The sequence below is a fragment of the Pyxicephalus adspersus genome, chromosome 2, assembly GCF_032062135.1.
Source record: "Pyxicephalus adspersus chromosome 2, UCB_Pads_2.0, whole genome shotgun sequence".
Taxonomy (NCBI): domain Eukaryota; kingdom Metazoa; phylum Chordata; class Amphibia; order Anura; family Pyxicephalidae; genus Pyxicephalus; species Pyxicephalus adspersus.
The window spans coordinates 92,359,868-92,387,541 of NC_092859.1; the positions used below are offsets into that span (position 1 = coordinate 92,359,868).

Sequence of the window (27,674 nt, forward strand, 5' to 3'; positions counted from 1 at the left end):
TCCCTCCAACATGCGGGAGCGAGCCCGGGATGGCATAGGCTCGTGCACGGGATGTGTGGTCTCGCGCCTGCCCACCTGTTCCAGAAGCTGCCAGACTCGTGCCCGCGCACAGCAGTCCTCGGGTAATGAGGTGCCTGGGGGAGGACTGGCACTGCTATTTGTGTTTGTAAAGAATCATTATGGCTGGCCATAGGCAGCTCTATGATGATATAAGAAGCATTTACTGGGTCATGTTCTATATTCTAATATAAATCCAGTCACTGAAAGCAGATATAGCACTGTACAAGTATGGGCCCTATACTACTAGGTGCCAGGTTTAGGCTGGTTCTTGACCTTTACATGGAACTCTCACCCTACATGTCACAAGCAGGGGTGTAGTGAGGCACGCCGTACTTTTTTGGGGAATGAGGCGTTTACATAACAATGAGCATGCATGCTCGCCATGGATAGTACCGCGCCCCATGATCTTTTCTTTATGGGCACACGTTGTGGTGTCATTACACTGACATGTTCTATTATATCACCAGAATAACACCGAGGCTACCAATAGACAGGAGGAGAGGGGTTGTGGTTGTGGAGGGGTTGTGGTAGTTACCAGCCCTTCATGCCCCTCAGGTGAGGCAGCCCAGAGAGAATGAATAGGGGCACAAGAGGGCAGTTCAATACTGCTAGACCATGCCACCATTCAGAGTAACAAGGGGTACTTCAATACCAGGCCCCAGCCTGACTTTTGCATTGCTGGAACTTTTAGCCATGGTGTGGGGGAATGGGAGGGCAGAAATGGCCGCCCTGCTGCCTCGCCCATTGCAATGAGCAAACACTGGTTTGCAGCACAAAGGTGCAGCCAGACACCCGGAGACCTAGACAGTATGACCCCTTTGGTAGAGTGGCAATGTGGTCCTTAGACCAGATTTTTTACCCTTAAGACATTTGTTTTGTGACTATAGTACACCAGAAGAAGCTCCAGCTGATGCTTCTATATGCTAGGACCACCCAGCAACTGCTAAGCAATGAGCTGTAGAATCCCCGTATGAGTATTCCTTCTCCTTTGTCCTCATTACCTACCTAACAGGTTCAGTAAAGCAAACAAACTACTTTAGGAGTGGATCAACTTACTTCAAGGGCAATGAAATGTAATCCTGGGGACTAGGACTGTCCTGTCACCTAGCAGAGGTATGAGATCCCAGGTGGTCCTATAGCATGTGTATGTAATGGATGCGAGGTATGGGCCATCTTACATGACGACCCCATCTATATAATCCATTACCCATATACAGTATACTGCACTGGCCTCGTTCTACAATATAGGCATGCACAACAACAGCAACAAGTCTTGGATCATCTTTCCTATAATATGGTAATGGAGCACCTTTGTCATGCCATATGTTGTTTTACACATTTCTTTACGGCCTGCTTTATTTTGGTATAGCAGAAGACAGGAAAAGTAAAAGTTTCCTATTTGTCTATTAGTAAACTCCTGTACCAGTAGCTCATTCTACTTTCCCACCATGCCTTGGTGCCTGGATAAATTAACACCTAGACACATGCATGAGGATTACATCATTCTGAGAAGAGCAGACAAGCTGGTCAGATAATGTTACTGTATGGCGGACTCTGGGGTCAGGTGGTAAAAGATATTCTACCCCAGGCGTCAGTGATGTTAGGTATGGCAATGCTATTTTGTTCCTTTATGCTTGTTTTATACAAATTATAGGTGTTAAAAATATTATATCTTCTATATGGTGTCACACCAAGCATGCTGGCACGTTAACATACAGTACATGTATGTAATAACATAAAGGCAAGACTAAAATATTCTTCTCCTGACCCCAGTCAGGGGCGCACCAACCAGTCAGAGCCACGGACCACCAAATTGTTCTAGCTGCACTAACAGACCAATTTTACTGAACAGCTTGGATTGTGACCCAAGGAAAGCACAGGGACAGGTACGTATGCATTTTCTGTGACCAAAGCAAAGCACAGGGACAGGTACATGCCCAATTTTTTTTTTCATAAAAACAGTAAAAAGTGGAAAACATTGTATTTTTCATTTTTGTTTTGTTTATCTGTTGTTAAACAGTTACCCAGAGAAAATTGCTTTTTTAAATGCCAGTGCTTCTTTAATAACAGACTGGGAGTGTGGTTCTCTTTCTAATCCATAAAGAGTAATGTTTTATTTAAATGGCACAACTTGGCTGGACAAATTGTCCAAATGATTGATGGGTGTAATTTATTTTGTAGTCTATAATATATTTATATTTATTAGGTATTGTAATGATTTTTGTAAATGGCTTCTTTAGCAAGTACAAGTCATTTGTTTTAATGTTTTATTACATTTACAGGAAAATTATTAGAACAGACTACATTCATTTTACAGCGTACAATAGTTTTCTTTCCAGTGTACGAATAAGATGTTGATTCCATCAGAAGACCACATATGAAGTGGTTTTTGTAATGGACACCTGCAGTGGACACCTCAACCCTTTAAGGCTGCAGTTCATTGGATTTTAAGCCTGAAAGCAAAGGAGTAAAGGGGGACTTTCAAGGCAAAAAATACATCAGTTTCCAATAATTACCAATTCACATACTAAAATGTATAACATTATTATAAATTCTGAAAACCAAATCAGATGTGATATCTAACAATGTGCATCTAATGATGTAACCACCAAAAACCTCTACGCGTTTCGTGGAACTCTCCTCTTTTTCAGAAGGACATGGTTCAATTATTTTGGGAACTCCCCTCAGATTTCAAGAGGTTGCAGGCAGAATGAGGTGGGGCAACAGGTGATGCTCAAGTTGCACCTAGGGACCTCAAAAGTGTCACCAGGCCAGTCTTTTCTTATAATCTCAATAATGACCAAGGTGTTTCAGAATCCAAATCAAACAATTGTCTGGTGTTATTCAGCCAACCAATGCCTATTTGCCAATATTAGAGACCTCTATAACGAATCCACAATGTGTTCCTGTTTCTATGACTCCACAATCTCCAGCCAAAGTCACACTGAGTATTCCCTGAGCTGCTATGTGGATCCCTGATGCGATTTTAAGCCTACTGTTCTATTTAGAAAATGTATTGGTATTTTTTGTTGCTTAAAGCACTTCCACAATTGCCACAGTTTGGAAAATTATAACCACAGTTGGGGGCTAACACATAGAATTTTGAAAAGCATTGTGAGTCCCCATCTTGAAAGGGCCACCAAATTAGAAATTTGTTTATTAGTTAATTAGTTGATTAAAGAAGAAGGCAGACTCTACAATAAATTGTTCACTTAATTTAGTGAAAGAAATAAAGTTCTGATGACTTCAGCCAACCAATCATGTGCAAGTACAAATCATGTTTTTGTTAAACTTTTCTTTGCATGTGATTGGGTATTCTTTACAATGCAAATATACACCACATTCTCTATTATTCACTAATATTCTGAAAACGTATTTATATCTGACCTCAGGTGAAATAGAACACTCAATAGATTCTACATTGTAATTATTCATTAACGGACATTTCAGACAAGCCCCACTCTTGACACTAGAATACTTCGGTATACAAAGAGGGTATAGAGAGAAATTGTTCCATAAGTTTTGTGGTTTGTTCAGTTGCAACATCCTAAACCTAAGCCATAGTCTTTCTAGCCAGAAGAGGCTTTCTCTTGGCAACCCTTCCAAACAAGTCATACTTGATCAGTCTTTTTCTGATTATACTGTCATTAATTTTAACATTTAACATACTGAGACCTATGGAGTCTAATTTGATATTGAGTTGAATTTGCTGCAAGCTCCACTCCTAGCAAGATTGGTAACTGTCTTGAATGTTTTCCACATGTTAATATTCTTTCTCACTATAAAGAAATGGACCTCAGTTCTTTGGAAATGGCCGTACAACCCTACCCAGAATGATGATCAGCATTAATTGCTTCTCTAAGATAATTGAAGAGTTCTTTCCTCCTTGGCAACATACATGTGAATGCTCCAGACCAGCAAACTACTAAAACTTGCTGGCGAGCAAGTTTAATCAAATACATTTATGATATAGTTAGCAACACTCGGGTGCAAAGAATATTGCTGCTCTGTGCCTGGGGGTGGCAAAACATAATGCATTTTTGAAACTGTGTCAGCTTTTCCCCCAGCTGCAGTGAAAGGGAATGGTTGGGACTGTGTTTGAGCCTGCAGCAGTCTGGGGGTCTGTGACTGAATTTTGTCCATTGGTGAGGTCTGTGATTGATTGTTCCTCAGGCATTGGTAGCATCCACTGATACTATGTTTATTGTGTCGATGCACATAGGGGAATAGTTGCGGTTGTTACTGGGGAAGGGGCACGAGTGAGATTGGGGAGTAGCATCAGGGCCCACCAAATGCAATCTTGCCCTGGACCCCCAAATGTCTGGATACGCAAAAGACTTGAATGCTTATATAGAAGGTACAAAAACACTTGGCGTTCTTCTGCTCATCATACTGTACTGTACAGATGAGGAGCATCAGGGCTTTATCAGGTACTTTATTATTGTAGTACAACCAGTTAAACATGACATTGAATTCAGAGGTTCCTAAGACATGATTAAATGTAAGTAGTTAAGGTGGAACACCAGGCGTATGCAAAAGCTTGCATCCAGTGTTTATCAAAAATAATAATTCAATACAGATAGTACAGTTAAAAATGTGATTAGGTGGTGCTTAGGTAGGTTCAGGATGCAATTTCAGAATACAGAATAGAAAATTTCTATTTATATCCTTGTAATTTTAGAAAAGTGAGTCTTAGTCCTAGTATGTCCAGTTAACACATTCGTATACAATGGGCTCACTGACAGGGACAAATACTGATTTCACTGAAGAGTAGACATTTAAACTATTGCTGGTGTTCTTATTTTACTCACTGCAAACAAATAATTACCAGCAGAGGTTTCTTTAATGACTGACACAGAACTAGAATAAATGTTTGTTTCTTTTTGTTGACTCATGTTTGAATTGTTCCATTCTTCTTTAAAACTAAAGCTAGGAAGGAAAAAAATATTTTTCCAGGGAGATAGAAAATAAAAATATCAGAGACTGAAGATAAAGAAATCTAATATGAAAAGCCATAAATCACAAATATGCCTTCCTTTGAAGTAAGACTTCCGAATCAATGAACAAAGTTCTAATAAATGTTGATTTGTTCTCACTGTTTCACATTGATTTCATTTTTGTAGTATCATCATTTCTGTCATTTCATTATGATTATCATGAGTTAGGCAAAGTTTAAAACAGCTTTCATTTACAGACCTTGGCAAATCTTCAAGTACTGTAAATTCAGCCCATACAGAAGGAAAATAGTAAATATAGCAAAGATTTTGGAATGTTACTGGCAGTCCAGTCCATGTAAAGCAATCTAAATGTTATAAATGATAAACTTTTAAAGAGTGTAAGGACTAAACACGTGGTGCTTCATGTAAGAACAATTGGTATGATTGGTATAACAATTTACGGGGTAAGTCATAGAGGGCTTAAGAGTTGTATTTGTGGATTGGCATTTACAAAATAACATTTTGGCATGGAACAGTGATAGGCGTGTTTCAGTTCATGGGCAAATTGTGTGTATTTATAGTACTGTGTGATTTCATACTTCAGTGCCTATGCTAAAACCAACAGCAATGGGATGGGAGAACTGAAGGCTAACATACTGACATGTGGTAAATCATCCAGGATATCTGAGATTTAGGTTTATTGCACAGGTCTCTAAAATCGTTTTTGATGCTGTTTACTGTTTTTCCTGGCTTTGTCATTGGTACACTTGGGTAATGAGTCTTCCCCATAATTTGTCTATGTGATTATCATTATGCCAAACTGAAGCACCCAGAAAATATTACATTGCCATTCACAATTGTGGCCAAATATTATTCAAACTATGCAATAGACCAATAGTCCAGAGATGAAATGATAGAAAACCTAACATTGATATTTAGTTTTTTTGAAGATGCTGGAGAAATAATGTTACATGCTGGTTTGTTAAAACTTTTATTCATTTCATTTATTCATGAAATCTCTGTGATTGTATTCCTGAGCCTGAAGACCTTTTTTTGTTTGGTGTTGATAATGCCATTGCTGGAACGAACAAAACTCCTACTTGGACAGGACGTCAGAATGTATAGTCAGGAACATTATCAGATAAAATTAGAACATCACTAGAATATTACTTTTGAAATAAGCTATTGAGTCACATAAATAGTAAAATCATAGTAAAAACATTAGTTTTTTTTTAGTTTTGCCATGCAGATATAAAAAGTGTTATGAAGCATACAGCTTGTATTATTAAATATACATTTTGTATGTTTGTTATCTTGTACAAAGCTTTTCATAATCACCCGTCACACATTCATTACATATAATCCATCCACTGGCAGCAATAAAACAGCAGCAGGTGTATATATTTAGGCTGTCAGCTGATATTAGTAGTTCCATAAATATTCCAATAAATAAATAGGAAACAAGAGATTCATCTGTCCTCTATTTTATAACTAAACACAGAAATCATCAATATAATAGAAACTGGATAATGGGGCTAAAGATTAAATTTGAATGGTACAAAAAGTTGTCAAACACACAAATATTCTGGAAGCTGAAATTGTTCACTTCTTTCAGTAATAAAAAGAACAGTTTACAGAAAACCAGCACAAGACAATAAAACTTATAAGGCTAAATATGTTGCTGATACTTGTTAATTTAAAACTGTAGGTGATACTATGATGACAGCACCAAAGCATTCACCCTAATAAACTGTGCACTAAGGACAGCCCTCACGTTTCAACTTGGATCTGTTTCCTTTAGGCTTTGGAGGAGGACCAGAAAAGGACCTTGTCTTACTTTTAGATCATTATTTATATTCCGAGGGAACTATATATATAAGAAATCATTGTCCTTGTTGCTTTTGAACTTATGGGACGGTCCCCTAGGTGGTAGTCAAGGCTGGCAAATGTTCCAGGGATGGCATACAATATATATAATTAACTTGTATGTAGGCATGAAACATAACAAATGCTTTTGTTCTATAATACAAACATGATAGCCTAGGTACAGCCACACTAGAAATCTGGCATTGTAACTGTTCATATTATTCATAATATTAAAATGCCTTTAGTATGTGTAAGTATATCATATATGAGAGGCTGACAGCATTTGAATATTGTACATTTGCATATATAAACATAAGCTAATTGGTCCATAGGGTTTCAATTCAAACGACCAGCACAATACTGTATATACTTATTTTGAAATCAGAATCTCAGTTCATGTTGCTTTTGTTGTTGTAACCAAGATGTGTGTTCCTTTCACATTCCCGAGGTGGTAAACCACAATAAAATATTAATTCATTCATTCTGAGTTATGTGGTTATCTTTCCTTCAATTTTTTTTTTTAATAAAGACTTTTTTTTCTTTTAAAAATTTCCAATGTTGGGAAAACATTAAAAAAGTAAAGTGATGGATAGATGGATAGTGGAGAGCAAAGAACATGGAAAAAAATAACATAAAACAACTAATAACAAAACGAAATTCATGCACTGTAGTTGTAATGCCTAAATCAGACACGTCGTTCATACACAGTTAATGAGCAATTACAGGCAGCCGAACATCTCCAGCCACTCATTGCCCGTCCACCTTCTCTATGCTTTGACACTGGAATGAATAAGAGTGTCCGTCTGATTCAGCTGATATTTCTACCGTTGATGCTTAATGTATTTTTGTGTGTACATATCACTACAATTAGATTTACCTGTGTTTACAGCAGGTAAAAATTTGGTAGAATTTATCAAATTTATCTAGCACTAAATTCTAGTGCATCCTAATTTTAAGTCCTATAGGTCCTAAAGGTTTTCCTATGTATTAAACATGTTCTTGGATAAAGATGTGATCAGCTGGATGTAAGTACCTGAAAATATACAGTCATTTGTCAGTATAAAACCCTACTTTTAGGCAAATCAACAATTTTCTTTAAAGTCAGCAACACTAGTGCCATATATTTTTTTTTTTTACTTTTTTATGTTACCTTTGCCCATTTGGCCACTGGGAGCAAAGAATATACATATGAGTTTACCAGAAATTATGCATGGTGATTGGCCCACAAGTCACAAGGGGGCGTGCAGAAGGTGAACCCTATGTAAGCGCTGACATGAGATCCAAGTAAAGTGTACATAGGAAGACTTTCCTGGGCTGACCATTTTTTTCTGTTTAGAACCACTAGGGAAAGGTTAGAACCCCTTTTTGCTATGTTCCCACCAGAGATATTTATTAAAGAAATCCAACATTCTACTGATGTAAACAGAAGACGTTATGGGAAATCCTCCAATGGGTACATCGATTTCGGTGACAACCTCTTAGTGGGACTTTCTCTAACTTTAGGGTATTGTTTCTCAAGGTTCCCTTAGGGCTTGCTAGGGGTTCCTTGAGTCATTTTGGACCATTTAGGTCAGTTTGACAGCAATGATATCTGAGGGAGTGACATTCTTTTCCCTGGCCAGCAACATGAGAGGCATTCTTCCCACTGACCATCAAACTAATACACTGAGAGCTCTGGAGATAGGAATTATTTCAAGGGTTCACTGGCTGCTTTGGAGATACTTCCTTTCAACTTGAGCTCTGTCAAATCACATGTCAAACCATTGTCATGATGTATTTGAGAGCAGTGATCTGACTCCACAATTTTACCAGAACAGGGTATTCTAACCCTTGATGCAATACATATGAAAGCGGATAAAAGGTGATTTTAAATTACAGGATCAGAAGATTCCTGGTATTGATCAGAAGATGCTGTAACACAATATGGTTTTGTTTATATTTGGTTTGCTGATAACAATGGTTCTTTATTCAGACCTCTCTGGAATCCACTGCAGCAAGAATTCAGACATCACCCAGGGTAGAGATAGGTCAGGGTTTGAGCGTGATTACTTATTAGCCTCATCTGCATTTGGTACTGCCAATCACATTAATAGCATTCAAGGTTGATGATGGTGGGACATCTTCTAGAACCAACATTTTACCACTAAGATTTATATGAATTTGGCCATCAAAATACCCATATTAATTATGTCTCTATATAACTAAATAAGCAGCAGATGGTATGTTTATCTTCAAATAAATCAGCAAGATACGTTTAAATACAATTCAACAAACTGGATGACTTTTTCAGGTTGCTTTAGTAATTTCAGAATGTGGAAACAATTTCAAAAAGTATTCTTTACTAAACTCCTGATCTGATTGTTGTTATGGGAGGCAATGGACAAAAACAAACAATGAGAAATCTAATTAAAGGAGTGCCTAAACCTTTTATGAGTGGCTAATATGTGATTCCCGAGTGTCTGCAAGGTGTTACAGAGCTTGTAAATGTACCTAACATAGTTTAGATGAAATGCCCAACAGTATGAAAAGCCAACATAATAAATGATATAAACCCAGCAATCTAACTCTTGTCAGTCATGCCAAGGCAGTTGTGATGCATTTTACCTTTACTCCATCAGGTATTATAGTTGACGAAAATGGTGTTTAGGAATTTGCAGAATCCATTACAAAGAGTGGGTTATTTTTGATTCATGCAGACTGTGTAGGTTTCTCAGAGGCATCCCATTTACATTATGCATTTTATTTACCAGACTCTGCTCTTAATGTGTTGCAATAGGAGCTTTAAGTGGACCTTGTGTATTGATTTTTAAAGTGTTTACAGATTATAATCTCTCATGGGATGCAGCTTCTGTTTAGAATAAAACAGAAAAATATGCTTACTTTTATATATGCCAAATGTTTTAGAGATCAAAACATTTCACACCACAAATAAACATTTTTTTTCGTTTGATGATTTAAAGGAAAACTTCATCCAAGCACTTTGGTGATGATTTATTCTATTTCTCTTTGCAGTTATGTGGGGGTCTGGTGTTCTATATTGCTTACTCAAATGAACGCACTACTTTGCAAAACAAAGGAAGATACGCTTTAGGACTTTAACTTGACATTTTAATCTAAGAGCATTGTAGATTGCCTTACTGTCCAGCGTCAAATCACCAGCATCTATATTTGTGTAATACACTCCAAGGGCTGGTCCTCAGCTACAGGGATGCAGATGGTGTCGCTTTTTGCAATCTAACACTGAAACGACACAAGGCCATTATAATGAAGCTACTTTTTACAATGTTGGCGTCCATAGGGAGACACATTTTTTAGGTAGTCCAATTTTCACTTCCAATCTGATCAATGATCAGATGAAAAATGATGGGATTTACTATCGGGTCAGCAACAATTGGATCTGCCCATATTGTGTGTAAGACCTATAAATCGCATAGACAGAAATATCTAAAAATTAAGCAAAGAAAATGTAAAAGGACAGGACTTTCAAACTTATCACATGGTAAAATCTAATTGTACAACCTTCTTTAGAGCTACCAACAACTATGCAGTGCAGGGGCCAGCCTAATTAGAAACAAACTGATTGGATAAACTAGGTAGGTCTTCATATAGTTGAAAGCAGAACCAACTCACATTCACTGTTATTTAAAATCCCAGTAGCTATCTTTTGTAATATCACAAGATTTACTGATGTGCTATATAAAGACACCTAAAGATACAATTTCTTTACACTGTTTCAGCAATGATGAGTTTAGAGTGCCTTTGTAAGGAAGCTGAGAACTTGACTCTTTCTTAAACCAAGACCTAAGGTTGCATATAAAATCCAGGACATTTATAGTAGAAGTCCCACTTTAAAAATGTTGTGATTTAGTCAAGTGTTTATTGCATGAGAGGACAAGTGATGTTCCTTCTGCAATAACAGTTCTTACCTGCCTGATCACTGTCCAGCTGTCAGATTTTACATGAGCTGCTCAGCATTTGTTGATAGGGATACCCCGCAATCCTGGCTGCCCTTGCAGGTGTGGAGAAAGCAGGCACATGCCATCCCAGTCAATAAAGATGGCTGAAGATCGGAATGCTGAAAAAAGGAAGAAGATGGTGGTGCCCATAACGTAACAGGGAGAAGTGAGTATTGATGGGTTTAGTTCCACTTTTTTTCTGTAAACCCTTTTTGTCTCCGCTGACACTTATCCAGCCTATTTACATAGCTTTAGTGTCTGGAAATCATTTTAAACCTTGACAAAATTATTTGGGTTTGGAATTGAGCAAGACAGGGATGCTCACAATCCTTCCCAAACCGACTTGCTCTAATCTATTTATTTATCCTATATGCAACACTAAAATAACATTTATTTTTGCTAATCAAAAGGCAGCACAGCTAAGAACTAAAACACAACAAAAAGTAATGTTTAAAACACACACACATCTAGTAAACCAGGTTGAATTTTATTACACATGGGAAATACTTTATATTAAGAATTTACACAGCTATAGAAATATGTCAAGGACAACCAGCAAAAAAAGCCAATGAAAATTTGGTTACAAAAAGGCTATACTTTATCTACTTTTTTTAAGTTGTGACTTTAGTAAACTGCGTTAGGGTTGGAATGTACATAACTTGATTGTCATCCGGTGATTGATTTTATGACCCTTACAGGTACTGCAACCTTTAAACCAAGAAAGCCAGGGGAAAACAGACATCAACCATGTTGGATATTTTGAGAATACTGACGTTGTCTTAACCTAGTGCTGAGGCTATCTGTGTATGGTACCCTCTTCGTCATGCTAGGCATTACCACACAAACTCAGCAGGAGGATGCCTTCTGCTCCTTGTCCCCTCTCCCTTCTTCATGTAAAACAAAAACTTGGATGCTGACAAGGATTAAGGAGCTGGATAGATAAACCATGAATTTGACATTTTAACATGTACAACAATAGCAATGGAGGCATTTATAAGTTTTCTTTTCAATGGCAGTGAAGCTTAACTGGCAGCAGTATTTAATGCCTGCATAGACTGATGGATATAGATTCTATATATGAGATCTAGAAGAGTCAAAGCAAGAAAATCACAATTGTGCTTTACAAACTGAAAAAGGGTCACATTTTTATTATAAATATTAAAATAGCCGATAATTATAGGGATAAAATATTCGAAGGCAAATTCATAAAATATAGTACATGGAAAAATTTTTCAATACTTTGGCTAGACACCTAAAAAAAATACACAAATCCAATATACATGTTAGAGCTCTGTATCCAGTTCTGAGTGGTAGCCTTGCCGCACAACACATGGGGACCAGACCTTTCTTTGCTATAGATTACCTTTCCCATCACAGGGTCTGAGTAGGGAAGGCACCTCTAGGTGAATGTTAAAAGAGAAGCGGGGGCTGTCATTGCCCACCCCTTCTCCAAAAAAAACCCTGTGTGGTCCCAGTTTTATATTTTTTGGAGTTTAGTTCCACTTTTTACATTTTAAAGAATTCAGTGTCTGGCAGGTTTAACTCAACTGCAGTGCCATTTGTAGGTTACATGTTACAGTGGAGTGGTAGGACAATGAGTCAATATTTTGTTGCTTTAGAGATAACAAAAAGTGCTAATAAAATAACATAAAAGTTCAAGCAAACAATTAGGCAAGCTATATTCTAGACATTAACAAAGTCTTTATTAAAAACCCTAGATCATTATTTTCAGATTATTAGAGGATGTCAATCTTCCTGTTTCCAGAAAAGTTGGCATGCTGCATAAAATATAAAGTGATAAAACACATTGCAATGATTTGCAAGTCATTTATACATTATGCGTACTTGAAAGATGTACAAATCTAACTTATAAAATGGTAAATCTGAAATGTTTTGATTCATAAAAAGTATATTTTCATTTTCACATTAATGCCAGCAATACCTTTCAAAAGAGGCGTGTTTACTACTGTTTTTACTCAACACTAAACAACAACTTTACCAACACTAAACATTTGGGAATTGTAAAGAAAAATTGCTGTAGTTTTTAAAATTACATGTTCCATTCTTGTCTGATATAGGTTTTCAGCTGCTCATCAGTGTAAACTTTATGTTTTTGGAAAGATACAGGTCTATTTTGGAGGGAAGTTTAACATTCTTTCACTACAGAGCCATGCTGTCATACATGCAGAATGAGATTTACAATGGTCTTACTGAAATGAGAAAGGCATTCCCCAACAATGACATTGTCAGCTTCGGTCCAGAAAGTAGGAAGTGGTGTTTCTGGATCAAGTTTATATATGCTTTCTTTTTTTGAAAATTAGATTTGTACCTTACTATAGTAAAAGCAAAGAAGAACACTGCTCACAGACACATTTTCTTCAGTAATGTTCCAGAGAACTTGCAGTGATTTCCACTATAGAATTGAGTTTGTTTTATATGCAGTGCTGCCTGAAAACCCCAACGATTGTTGCCATATGAGTTTCTAGCCTTGTCTCTTGTGTGCAGAAATTCAAATCATAATATGTACCATAGATAATGTAATTATCAAGTTCTTTGCAATGTTTACATTATTCCTAAATTGTTACACTATATGCACTATTTAAAACAAAGTGTTGTACACTGCATCCCCCTCCATCTTTAATTTTGAGAGTAAAGCCTCTCTGACCTGTTGCCAATTTACCTAATTTGCTGTGAGATATCCCATCAGGTAATTTTTATTTCTTCATCATTTTTCCAGACTATGCTGGCTGCTGTCCAATGTGTTGCTGCCATCAAATTCAACTTGACAATATATATTCTATTCTAAAAAAACAATACAATTTCCCAGTTTACACATGTAATAGTTGTCCTTGTACAATTGTTAGCCCAGCCTAAATGATATGCAAATGAATGCATTCAGTTTTATTCACATTTTATGCAGAACCCCAACTTACTAGTAATAGGGGTAGTATATTAGTGGTGACTCTTTTTGTAATATTCGTCAAACTAAAGATATACAGTATATAAAAATATTTTTTTAATTTTACACAATACAATGGTCTAGCTTTAAATTCTATATCACTGGCCAGTGAAATACAGGAATATTTATTTTTCCAGCACATGGAGAGATTGTAAAACAGTAAATCAAAAAATTATATGTTATTCCTTATATTTTTGCAAACAAAAAAGGCATTTAAAAAACAAGATTATGTCAGAACTTAAATATTCAGTCATATAGTAATACTTTGTTGGTGAGAAATATTCCATTGCATGTAATAGTATGAGATTTATTGGTACATTAAGCTGAACCAAAGCAGATGGGCAAAATGTAAAATACAGTTACAAGTTTAATTTTTAAAGGAAAACTCTATAAAAAATACTGCTCAGCCCCCTATCAACCCAACACAGCAAAAAGCAGGTTTATTCCAAAGGCAAAAATGCAATGCATGAAGGACTGTATTTCACAGCAGCTACTTAGACTTCAGTCACTGCATTACTGGGGATAAAGCACAATATTACCGTCCTGCAGATAACTTGGGTCAATGTTATATAACAGGAAGCTGAGAACGAATGCAGGTGACGCACACAATTTGTTCTAATGTACATCTTTGTGTGTTTTCATGTTATCTGTTTGAAACAATGGCATGCATAGTTTTAAAAAAAAAAAAAACATTTTGGGCAGCATACAAAAATATAGGTATTAGAACAGGACCATTATCAAATAAATGTGACTGCAATTTGATTTCGTAAGCATGAAAAAGATTATAAGCAGTAGAATCAAAAGATACAGACATATAAAGAATTAGGATTTACACAAGAGCCAGCCATTGTCCTAAGCACAATACAGATGACTCCCAAGTAAGTGAGAACTTTCCAACACAAGTAGACTGGACAGCTCCTTTTGTGTGGTACAAACTAATTGACAAGGAATGACCTGGAGCTGAATCTACATTTTTATACAATTTGTATAAAATCCCAAATGCATAATATGATTAACAATTTACAGTTCTTTTCTAGTACAAGGTAGGCCGGGTTTAGGATGGATTCTTCAAGTCTCTCTCCCCACTTTCGGCTTAGTAGTAGTAAAAGTGAGGACGGAATTTCCAAGAATGTGCTTCTGCTTGATAATTATCCAAACGAACAACACAAACATAAAGGAATCGATAACAGGTTTTAAATAAATAATCATGTATAAAGCTGCACGAGTCCAGTAGATCAATAAAAATATAATAAAAGTCAGATAGTATTTACAATATATACACCTATTTTGCCTGAAATAGTGTCCAGCTATGGAGAATGTGCATTATGTATTAATATCCCTTCCTTCCTAGACTCAATGAAATCTGAAAACTCCAGCAATAACAGAGATTTGCCTAATGATCCTTTTAGCTTGTGGCTACCAGCGATTATGTAAACCACAAGTATGTGGTATACATTACAGACCCTATTGGGTTAGTGCTGTTCACACACAGATATAAGGAGTAAGATCTGTGACAAACATCTTTGTTATGGATAAAATTTTACAGCTTAGAGAAGAGTGGCAGTCTGTCACACATTCTTGATTTTAGCTTAGCCCAGTCACATATGTACTGAAAAGTTTTTCTTTCTTGTTTTAGCACCTTGGCAGCTTTTTTAAGTTTCTCTTCGTTACGCTCTAGATAATGCTGGCCATCTAGCAGTAGTTGATTGAGCTTTTCCTTGCGGTTTTCATCCAGTTGTATATCTTCATTCATGACTGGATTGAAACGAAAGTAGGTGTCTGGTAGCAACATGGCATCCAACATTTTGTGAACCTCTGCCGTTATTGAGAAACAAAACATTAATGTCAGCATCAGCAACCATGCTTTACATAGAGGTAACATGGAAATAGGCAGGGTACATGAAAATAATAAAGTGAAGAAGTACAGACAATTCTATAACAGGCAGACACCCAGCTGTCTTTTTTTCTTTTTTTTTACCACAGGGCAGAATAGGCATTCAAAACCCATTGGTCATCACTGATAATGGCCTTCAGTTTTTTAACACACACAAAGCCAAACAAGGCTAATACATATTAGAATAAAAATACACAACTAAAACTACAATTAAAAAATGAGGATCTGCTATGAAATACAGAAAACACAAAAATGTTTCATTAACATTTTGTCTGAAAATCCCTTGCAAAACATTATCATTATATTTTTCATTAACATGGTTGAAGCATATCTAAACTGAAAAACAAAAATCTAAGATATTACAGCTTACATGTGGTAGTTCAATCACTTCAAGCTTAGCGTATTGTATCTTTAGAGGAACTTTGTTGTTACCCCAGGGTAGAAGATACATTAGCACTACAATACACCCCCCCCCCCCTTTCCCCCTGATAGTGTCAGGTTATCTTACAGCTGGATTTCTCAGTTCTACCTCATTCACTTGCATTTAGTCTGGTTTGGGAGGGCCCTGGTTATATTCAGACAATTTTAGCATATCAATCATCATTATAGTTCTGTCTGCACTCTTCTCCAAGGCATAAAACATATACTTTTATATGTTATAATTCCTCTGGTGCTATGCTGTTTATGGGACACTATTATGGGGAAAAAAGTGCAGAGTCCTGAATCAGCTCTGCAATGCGTACTAGACTAGGGTTACAGCCGAATTAAATATTGGCCATGCTCAGAACTGCAATTCTCTCAACTTGTGAATATGCTGAGTCGGCAGGATAGGACAACATCAGCAGATTAAAAATAGCCTCAACATCACTCCTATTGTTAGCCTGAAACACTGAAACAGTCACAATGGAATCCACTAAAAAAACTATGCCTGGATATGACCATGCTCATTATATGACGCCATTTAAATGTCAGTGACTTTCTGCATTAACCACATTTTATATGTGATAGGATTTTATTGTTAATAAAATTATTATTGGCAGGGTATGCACTTAAGCAATCAATAATGTTAACAACATTGCACAGTGTACTAAATATTGTTACACAGTATTTATATAGCACCGACATATTACGCAGCGCTGTACAAAGTGCATAGTCATGTCATTAGCTGTCCCTCAAAGGAGCTCGCAATCTAATGTTCTTACAATAGTCATATGTCATTAATACAGTCTACGGACAATTTTTGAGGGAACTTAACTGCATGTTTTTTGGATTGTAGGAGTAAACCAGTGTACCCAAAGAAACTCACACAAACAAAGGGAGAACCTGCAAACTCCTTGCAGATAGTGTTTTGGCCAGGATACAAACCTGTGACCTATCGCTGCAAAGGCCAGAGCACTTACCTCTGAGGCACCTTGCTGCCATTGAGCTCTAAATGTTTAAATAACACCTCTAAAATATCTTAACAGATTTATATGTAGATTTCAAAAGGTTTGATGAACAGTTCACTCAACACTGATCTAAAATATTTTGGGCAAGGTTCATCATATTCATAGGTAAAAATAGTGGATACTTGCACAATTATACATTATTATGACATTTGGCAACTTTAATTACTTTACCAGGAGAAGGCATTTAAAAAGGTTAAATGTTACCTTCCCTGCACATACACTTTAACCTTCACTTAATGTGGCTGCAGATAAAACAAATGCTAGAACTTTCAAATTATTGTATTTTGTACTGCAACCAAAGTTAGGACGTAACTTTTTAGCACGTAAAAAACCATATTACCTTCCTCTTTCCTTAAAAATTTACATTTTCATATCCTCATATAGGGTGAACTGCAGGGAGTCCTCTAAAACTAGTTCACCAGGAATGAAGAAACCCAATAAGGAAGGGGCCAGAAGGTCACATATAACACCCTTTTGCTAGCACACCATTCTGGAAAATAGATGAATAGTGAATAGCACTCTTGTTTTTTTGGGGGGAAGCCCTATAAAATGCTAAGGGGCATGCAAGCTTATAGCAACATAGCATCAATTATTCTGTACTGAAGTACTGCTAGCTTGAAAAGGGTTTCATACATTACTGTTTTTGTGACATTCAACAGCTGCTTACAGAGAGCCCCTAAATTATTATAAGTGAATGAATGTAAGTGAGACATTGTCAGGCCAATGCAGTCAAATATCACTTGGCAAATAGGACCAACAGATTGTCCAGGTGAATTTCCCAGTGTTAGTGTCAGTGAACTCCTCCATCAATGTGCCAACCTAAATGATTTGTCTATATTCTTAAACTTAGGTTTTACCAGCTGTAAAATAAGCAGTCAACAGAGCCAATATAATTGGGTTATGAAATAACATAATCACAGCCCAAAATATTTCTACAAACTGCTGCATCCTAGAATATCAGTAATGCTTTGATAATAAAAAGAAATAAATGCTCACCTTCTGTATCAGTGGCGCTGCTGATCACATTGGTCAGTTTGGCTTTCAGACTTGTGTGTGTTGCTGTGCTCTTCCCAACACCTTCATATCGTCCTGTGCCAAGAGAGACCACACACTCAAGTGGAACACCCGGCCACAGACACTTACATTCATGAATGGCTAGTGCACATGGATTGTTAATAAGTAATCCTCCATCCTGTAAAAACATAAAGATAAAAACAGGAATAAGTTCCTGTGTTAAAAGAAATCTTTTGCCTCTCCCTATTAACATGCTGGCTGCTATGATTCAGTGATTCTGTAATATCTTGGGTACTAACCCAATATAAACTTACATATTAGGACATCTTACATTACTGGATGCATATTGGTTAAAGATTAGTAAAAAAAAAATCAAAACGGTCTGTGTCTCACAGTATTATTCACAATACTGTGTTTATTGTAGAATAATGTCAAAGTGTATCAGGCTCAATTATTAGGTGACACATTCTGTACAGACTAAAGGATCTGAAACATCGGCATCACAGATTACACCCAATCTATGTTGAGTTTTCCCAACATACTATAAATAATGGATGTTGATGTAGGATGAGAAAAGGTTTTTCTATGTTTAGGACTATTGGGAACAAACACATTTCTTTGGCGTATGACTAGCTTAAAGATACATTTCAGCAGAAAAAATGGCAACATGGGCAATGGTACAAAAAATATAAACCCAGAATGTAAGGTGTAGGTTCAGCTGGCTGAACCTAGCTGTGGAAATAGAATTGCTTCCAATTCATTTAATGGGGGCAGCAACGAGTGGTTCAGTACCACCTGCTAAAACTTGCTTGCAAATTGTTCAAACGCTGGTTCTTTAGGAGGTGCCAGCCACTGGGAGTTACATGGCTTGTTCCCATCAGCATTCTGAACATAGCCTAATGCAGAGCATTGGTGTAAAGTGAAATAATTAAAAATAAAGCTTTTTGCCTTGTTAGTATATTAGATCTGTGTTGAGAAACAAAGCCCAACACTGCAGATGTTAGCAAACCTTTAGAATGAATATTTTGCTACATGAGGTAATAAATGTAAAAACATTGATGTGATAGGATAATTACAAAAGGCTAATGCAGCAAAATTTTGAGCCAACTGCCTTTGAGAATTCGGGAAATAGTTTTTAACCCTAATAACTACTGAACATAAAGTCATACATAAAAAAGAAAAAAGGAGCAGGAGCAGCTTGCTCCAACTTTCTGCTCATTTAAAAGAGCACTCAAAAACCCATTTTTTCAAACTCACCTATCCGTGTTCTTTTGTCTTTTGAAACCGTCACTACTTTCCACCATTACATATCTCCTCTCCTATTGTGGGTTACTTACCCCACCTTCTAGATTGTAAACTCTTCATGACAGAGTCCTCTTCTCCTCTGTCACTGTATGTATTCTTTTGTCATTTGCAACCCCTATTTATGTACAGCGCTGGATAATATGTTGGCGCTACATAAATGCTGTTTATTATTAATAGAAAGTAATAATAATAATACATGAGACAGTAAAACTAACAATGTACAATGTACACCAAGATCAAATCATTAGTTATGTCTGACTATCCCGTCTCTGAGCGTTGTACAGGATCGATGTAAAAAGGATTTAGGGGACGCAAGGTGATATTTGTCCCTGTTGAGTAACGAGATCTGTTTAGTAAATTGCACAGATGCAAGCAATTTTGCAATATGGTAAGGCGAGCTCCACAACATGGTTAGGATGCACTGTCACCATCCATTGTTTCCCAATCTCTGTCCACCTATTACCGGCTCTTGGGTCAGCTGACAGAGGGGAGAGGCCAGAAAGTAAATAGGAAAAGCTATTCAGTTGTTTTTATTTGCACTTTCAGTTCTTGAATGTGTCTTGGTATCAGGTTCTGTAATCCAATGTATGGCAAAATTTTATAGTCAAACAAGTGTGAAAATGCCAGGCAATTTGAATGACGCTGTAAATCACAGACCTTCTTTTTGCTAATGTTGATTTGTTTTATGCTTGTTACAGGTGAATTATTCAGAGATTTTGAGCCAGTGACAGGCATTTTCAAAAGAACAGCATTTGCGGCTCCTAAATGTTATTATGTCATTGCAGGCAGACTTTTTTTTACAAAACAATGAGTGTGGGAATCCATAAAATAGCAGAACTATTTATCCAAGCCAACAATAAGGTTTCATTAATTATTTACTCTAAGAGAATGAGACAAGGGAGAAGTTACACTAGCCAAGTGTTCTACATTTCCTTTCTCACGCATTTACAGTTAGGTGCATAAATATTTGGACAGAGACAACTTTTAGGTTCTGTACATTACCACAATTAATTTTAAATAAAACAACTCAGATGGAGTTGAACTGCAGACTTTCAGCTTTAATTCAGTCGGTTGAAAGAAAAGATTGCATAGGAATGTGAGGAACTAAAGACTTTTTTTTTTTAACACAATCACTTCATTTCAGGGGCTCAAAAGTAATTGGACAAATTAAAAAGCTGAAAAAAAAAGTGAATTTCTAATACTTGGTTGAAAACCCTTTGCTGGCAATGACAGCCTGTAGTCTTTAACTCATGGACATCACCAGATGCTGGGTTTCCTTCTTTTTAATGCTCTGCCAGGCCTTTACTGCAGCGGCTTTCGGTTTCTGTTTGTTTGTGGGCCTTTCTGTCTGAAGTTTAGTCTTCAACAAGTGAAATGCATGCTCAATTGGGTTCACATCAGGTGACTTGGCCATTCAAGAATATTCCACTTCTTTGCTTTAATAAACTTGTGGGTTGCTTTGGCTGTATGTTTTGGGTCATTGTCCATCTGTATTATGAAACGCCTCCCAATCAATGTGACTGCATTTAGCTGGATTTGTGCAGACAGCATGTCTCTGAACACCTCAGAATTCATTCAGCTGCTTCTGTCCTGTGTCACATCATCGATAAACACTAGTGTCCCAGTGCCACTGGCAGCCATGCACGCCCAAGCCATCACACTGCGTCCGCCATGTTTTACAGATGATGTGGTATGCTTTGGATCATGAGCTGTTCCACGCCTTCTCCATACTTTTTTCTTGCCATCATTCTGGTAAAGGTTGATCTTGGTTTTATTTGTCCAAAGAATGTTTTTCCAGAACTGTGCTGGCTTTTTTAGATGTTTTTGAGCAAAGTCCAATCTAGCCTTTCTATTCTTGAGGCTTATGAGCTGCTTGCACCTTGCAGTGCACCCTCTGTATTTACTTTCATGCAGTCTTCTCTTTATGGTAGACTTGGATATCCATACCTCTACGTCCTGGTGAGTGTTGTTCACTTGGTTGCCTGTTGTGAAGGGGTTTCTCTTCACGATGTAAAAGATTCTGAGATCATCCACCACTGTTGTCTTCCGTTGACGTCCAGGTTTTTTGGCGTTGTGGAGTTCACCAGTGCTTTGTTTCTTTCTTGTTCTTTGTTTCTTACTATAGATTTTGCCACTCCTAATATTGTGGCAATTTCTCAGATGTTTTTTTTCTGTTTTTGCAGCTTGGATGGCTTGTTTCAACTGCACGGGGAGCTCCTTGACGGTTATTTTTTCACAGCAAAATCTTCCACATACCAGCATCCCCACCCCCCTCAAATCAACTCCAAGACTTTTATTTGCTTAATTGATAATGACATCAAGGAATTGCCCACACCAGCTCATGAAATAGCCTTGAGTCAATTGTCCAATTACTTCTGTGCCCCTGAAATGAAGTGATTGTGTAAAAAAAAAATAAGGCATTAGTTCCTCACATTTTTATGCAATCTTTTTGTTCAACCCACTGAATAATGTACAGAACCAAAATTAGAAAAAAATTGTCCCTCTCCAAATTTTGATGGACCTAACTGTATATGTCTGAGCAGCCATTGGTTTTATTAGGCTTGCTTTTTAATAGATAATTTCTACTATTTTGCCTAGATAAAAGACAATTCTGTGATAATTTTAATATAACTTTTCCCCTTACGTTAAATACCATTTCTAGGTGAACTAATTTGTTGGATTTCACTATCCAACTCAAATCAAAAGTGACAATGAGCATTTTCGATGCTTGAATATGCCCTCTTTTGATCCCCCCCCCCCCCCCCATGGACCAGGTTCCCCCTTTTCGATTCTTTTGAAGAGAACCTTGAGCGAGCATCATAAATTATTAACCGGTGATTCATGCTGAGAAGTATCATTTTACTACAGCAGTGATGGATACATAGGGGATGTTAAATTCGGCCATGGAGGAAAAAAAGGATTCTTAGCAAGTTTACCAAGGTACCTGGAAACTAGAGTTCTGAAAATTAAATTATTGCTAATGGCTGGAATAAATAGGCCAACGTTTATGTAACAAGCCCTATTTACACAAAACATGATGGCTTCTGTTCCCAATTTACCAAGCATCAAATGTTTTGAATCTAACAGCATGTGCTGTGTGAACAAAGTACAAAAATATGATTGCAAATATTATTTTGTACAAGCAGGGAATGTTAAGTAAGTCACAGCTGTTAACGTGTTTGCGTTTTGAATTTAAAACACATTACGTTAATAATCTCTCATTGTCAAGCTACCAGCAAACTATAATCATGCTGAAAGCTGTATTTATTCTTAAAAGATGCCAGCCTCTCAGTGGACAAGTCTTACATCACATGGGAGAAAGGCTTTTCAGCACAGCATGTATTTGTACGCCCACGCTGAATATTTTGACTAAAGGATACTGAGCAATCAATAATAAAAAGAGAGGAGATGGCTAGAATGGTTTGTTTGTACATTAACCTGCCAAATAACTAAAAAGCTTTTCCAATAAATTCTGCGCTTGTAAATGGACAGTCAACAGACTATAGAAGGTCCAAAGAAATGTCTGATAACTTTCCTGCACCAGCAAAGAGTTCATTATTGACAGATATTGACCAATGTTCATGTTATAAGGAAATAACAGATTTAGGTAGTCAGCCATATTATATGAGACACGTTGCCTGGGCTGGCTTGTGAATATTTTCTATATACAACAAATAAAATAGTTTGATCATTACCATTTTCCAAAATGTGGTAATCACCCTTTATCAGTTTCAACTCTTTTTATGTTACAAATGGTTTACCTTTTGCCCCCAAAAAATGTCTTTTTCTAGAACATTGGAATATTCAAATTTAATTCTTACCCTTTCCTATATACACCCAAGATTTAATGTTTCAGAAAGGTCATTTTTACATTCCCCAAACACTGCTTGATTATCCGAAATTATGCCTAAGTCTATTTAATTTTTTAAAAAGACATGATCCTAAAAATATTTGATTTGATGGCTAGTGACCCATAACCACCAACCATCTAAAGATATAAACATATATATAGATATATTCTGAAGATATAATGAATGTATATTTAGATGATGAAATTACAAAATAAAAAAATGAAAATAAACTACATTATGGCCCTTCACTACTTCCCAGATTCAACAGAATGGTAAGGGTGCTAAGCAATCAAGTTAGCAACTGATGGCTAGCTGTCAGAATGGTAGCAGGAGCACACTGTACTAGATATTAATACTTTGTATTTCTTCTGAATACAGTCAGAACTGTATGTACAAACACTGCAGGGATGTGATTCAAAAGAAATGCAAAGTAGCAATATAAAGTTCTGTGTGTTCTTTAATCTGCAAATAATGTCTGATAAAAAAAGCAAAGCATTTTTTTTTAAAATGTGTTTCTAATAAACTTTTGTTAACTCTAAATAGACCTTAGGTATAAAGATTTATATTTTAGTGATCGCATCAATGTAAAGTTTTTAGCAGATCAAACCACTTGCAGTAGGCCGGCTGACGTGACTTGAGTTTGGTTTCAATGTTGTATGATTCTTTATCTAGAACAGTGGTGCCCCAAACTTTTTTCATCTGCGGGCCACTGTTGACATTGGGATAAAACTCACAGGCCACAATGCAAACAAACAATAAGGATGTATGATTAAAACTAGAATAGTTTTATTTTAAAATGAAATTAAATTGAAATGTTTTGTTACTGTAACGTACATGTACCAAGTAGAAGAGATGACAAATCAAGAATCTCTGCAATGGATACTTCCAGAGAAATACAATTTATGTGACAGATAGCCAAGGAGGAAATGTACCTACTACTACATCCTCAGGGCGCTGCATCTCCCCATTCCTGGGAAATTAGGGTTTACAGAAGGTAAGTGGCCAGCTAAGTGCGACAGGGTAGCACGGTATGACAGGTATAGTTTTTTGCATCTTGTGGGGTCGCCGTAGTGGTTTTAGAAGGAGTTATCCACAAAAGTCCCCCACTTGCAATTTAATTTCCCCTTTTTTACAGAGAAATTGGGGTTCATAGAGAGTAAGTGGATAGGTATGATATGTGTATAACATCTTAATAGGGAAGGGATGGACAAAAGACGTTTCCTACTGACTACCTCATTTTCAGTTGCCGACATCTCTCCAATTTCCAGAGAAATTGGGGTTCACAGAAAGTAAATGTCCCGCTATGTGTTACAGGAAGCTCGTCAGCCACTCAGCCCCTTGCACAGCAGCGTCTGACGATTTGACTCCAGGGGGCAGTGAGCGGTACTGAGCGTCTGCCCTGAGCCAGGGTTCCGTGGCATGACGATGGGGTAACTGCACCACAACCTTACCACCAACCTGAACGCAGGCTTGAAGTTTTGTGAACTTTAGGGACACCACAGCGCACAGACAATTGTCAGTACCCTAATGTGCATTGCCAAAAAAAGTGACCCCCAGGGGGTCCCCAACATACAGACTCAATTTAGGGACCTGAAAGGGTCTTGAAATAGCCTCACTTAATGTGAAAATATCCCTGATTGTTGTCGGGTTTTTATGCTTGTGACCCCATATATGGGAACCTAAATTTGATTTAGTAGCAGCTCTTAGAGTCCCCTGTTTACCCTGAAAATTTCACATTTTTATGACAATCAGTGAAAGAGATATGAAGGTTTATACATAGGGGTAATGACACCTGCATGAACACAGACACAGCTCTTAAACAGGTCTGTGTTCATGCACACCTGCATGAACACAGATCTGCATGAACACAGACACAGCTCTTATGCTGCTGCTGGGATTATCTCACAGTACAAGCAGCTTCCTCTCCTGGCAGCACGATCTTGATAGAGAAACATAAAAAATGCGAGTGCCCCATCTCCTGCAGGACATCAAGCAGAGAGGGAATGAGGAGAGGGCCAGATCTGGCAGATGGATGTGGCCTGTGGGCCGTAGACTGGGCACCCTTGATCTAGAGCATCAATTGTGTCTTATTTTTTAAAGAAAACTTATTTTTAGGACATCATTTAGCAACCAGTACATTTTGGTCATGTCATAAAAACTAAAACTATATTTTAGTCTACCAGATAAGTTAGACCTGAGTGTTAGGCATATTATGTAAAAACAAGGAAAGCTTAGAGTTGCAGATAGCATCACAGTCAATAAAACATCAAATAAAATAAAACAAGTCCTTTTACAGAAAAAGAAATACTTTTTGTTAGAGGACCACAAACTTAAGGTCATGAAAGCTTTCTGATACAGTAAGTTTTTGACCTGTAAACCCTCTACCCCTCAAAACCCCTGTTCTGAAAGCACACAGTACATTAGTGTGGTGGTTAGTGGGAAGAATGTCATACTTACAAATAGCCAAAAAGACCATTAGTGTTAGTTTACCTGACCCAAGAAGCAGATTCCCCATAGCAATTTAAGAAGAATCCCTAGGGTTCCCTGCAACCCTGGTTCAGAAACACTGCTCTAGCCATTAACCATCTTGTTTGACCACAACAGCTACTTTGCCTAGGGAGATTAGCAGAACATGGATCTCTACAGACCTTCAATCTATCTATCTATCTAGCCTCTAATCTTCCCTTGATACTTACCTCTGCATTATGCTTTAGATCAAGTAATCTTTTTTCCCCATTGACCCAGAATTGGTAAAGTTATCTCTCTTTGTTTCTCCCTTTGTTTTTGTATTTTTTGTCACTCTACCTGGAATGGTTTTCCTAAAATCATTAGGTATTATTTGGCAATGGTTTTCAATCCTGGACTAGATATAATCTAGAATCAACCATAGTCTATCTTCTCCAGTCTTGGAGAGATTTAATAAATCAGGTCCATTGTTTGTAATTGCCCAGAGAGAGTCAGGTAAGTACTTGGTACATTCTGAATGCTTTTTCTGGTATTTTAACAACCAAGCCAGTGAAAAACCTGCATTTTAGGAATTTGACCTGTATCTTGGGAGACTTTTTCCAGTCACTATTGAGTCACCTAGAGAATAGACAATTAAGGCAGAGACAAATAGGTGGGGAAAGTATTATGTGGTTTCAAACCATGTTGGTAGTGAATTGCATTGCATATTTGGCACTGGAATTTAAATATTCATAATGAAGTGTTATTCATGCTTTAACCTATCCCTCCTCTCATCTGAACAGAACAGATACCCAACTGCAGATATACACATTGAAGTAAAGTGAATACAATTGATGCATTATGGTTCACATATGCAAAGAGCAAAAGCCTGACAGTGGTTTTTCAGCACCTGTACACAGAAAGGAACTGCAGTCTTTCAAACTCCCCATTCTACCTAACAAACATCTTCTGTTATCAGGAATTTGCAATAGGTTTACATCGTCATTGACAGAAGAAAAGTTAAAGGATATACTAAACGCATACAAAGTACTGGCTTGAAATTTGTTTTTGAATTTCAGATGCTGAACATAAATATCTTTAGGCTAAGCCCTTAGTCAGGAGGCAAATAATGAAATGCAAGTTCTAAGCCATTACTGTTCCTTTCCGTTTCTACCATGGTATACTTTATGGAGGTGTTACATGGAGGTGGTATACCTGCAAAAGACTAGCAAATAGCGAGTGTCATCTTTAGGACCTGATTTGTAAGGTATCAACTAACCTTGGTTTGGTGTAAAGTTTTATTAGCTCCCGAAGTCCAGTTTCACTGGGTTTATGCCCTGTGACTGAAAATTGGTTGTTTGCAGCACATTATTAGTCTGTCAAAATACTTTGCAATTTGTTTAAAAAACAGAGTATAGGTCTGTGTGAATACAGGGAAAAATTAATGTAAATACGTATAATATATGATTTTGTAAGACAAATGAAGTTACTGTTAGTAGAAAAATTATTTGAAACTTGGACTTATAAAGGCATTAGTTAAAATTTTATGAGACTATCCTTTACTCTCATAAAATTTAGAAGCACAGACCAAAGAAAATGGCAAGAATTCCAAACCTAGTTCTGTACGTTGCCAAGCAGTTATCTTTTATTCAGCCTTACATTTTATTTTCACATAAAATTTTATCTGGTTTATTTCATAAGACAACTGCAGCCAGCAACACATGGCAACCAAACAGTTTTCAGCTTGCATTATTGCTCTAAACTAAAAAGGAGTGACATCTGCCTGACTGATTTAAGTTAGTATCCATTGCAGGTTATATTCACAGTGTCTTATTAGATAAGCACATACACAAATGTGATTAGCAATCATAATTCAACATTCTTACCTGAGCACGCTTTTAGATTAAATTTAACATATAAAATGTAAAGTATACCTTTG

The 27,674-nt window shown here is 37.0% G+C and overlaps 1 protein-coding gene across 2 annotated transcripts in view; it reads right to left on the minus strand.

Moving 5' to 3' along the window:
• Positions 1-11,285: 11,285 nt before the first annotated feature.
• Positions 11,286-27,674, minus strand: part of PNPLA8 (patatin like domain 8, phospholipase A2) — a 39,580-nt gene continuing 23,191 nt past the window's right edge. For both annotated transcript variants that reach the window (XM_072401508.1, XM_072401509.1), the window contains exons 9-10: positions 18,117-18,312; positions 11,286-15,593 (exon numbers count right to left, since the gene is read on the minus strand). In XM_072401508.1, the coding sequence (XP_072257609.1) occupies positions 15,319-15,593; positions 18,117-18,312 (471 nt within the window). In that variant the 3' untranslated portion in view covers positions 11,286-15,318. The remainder of the gene's footprint in view (positions 15,594-18,116; positions 18,313-27,674) is intronic.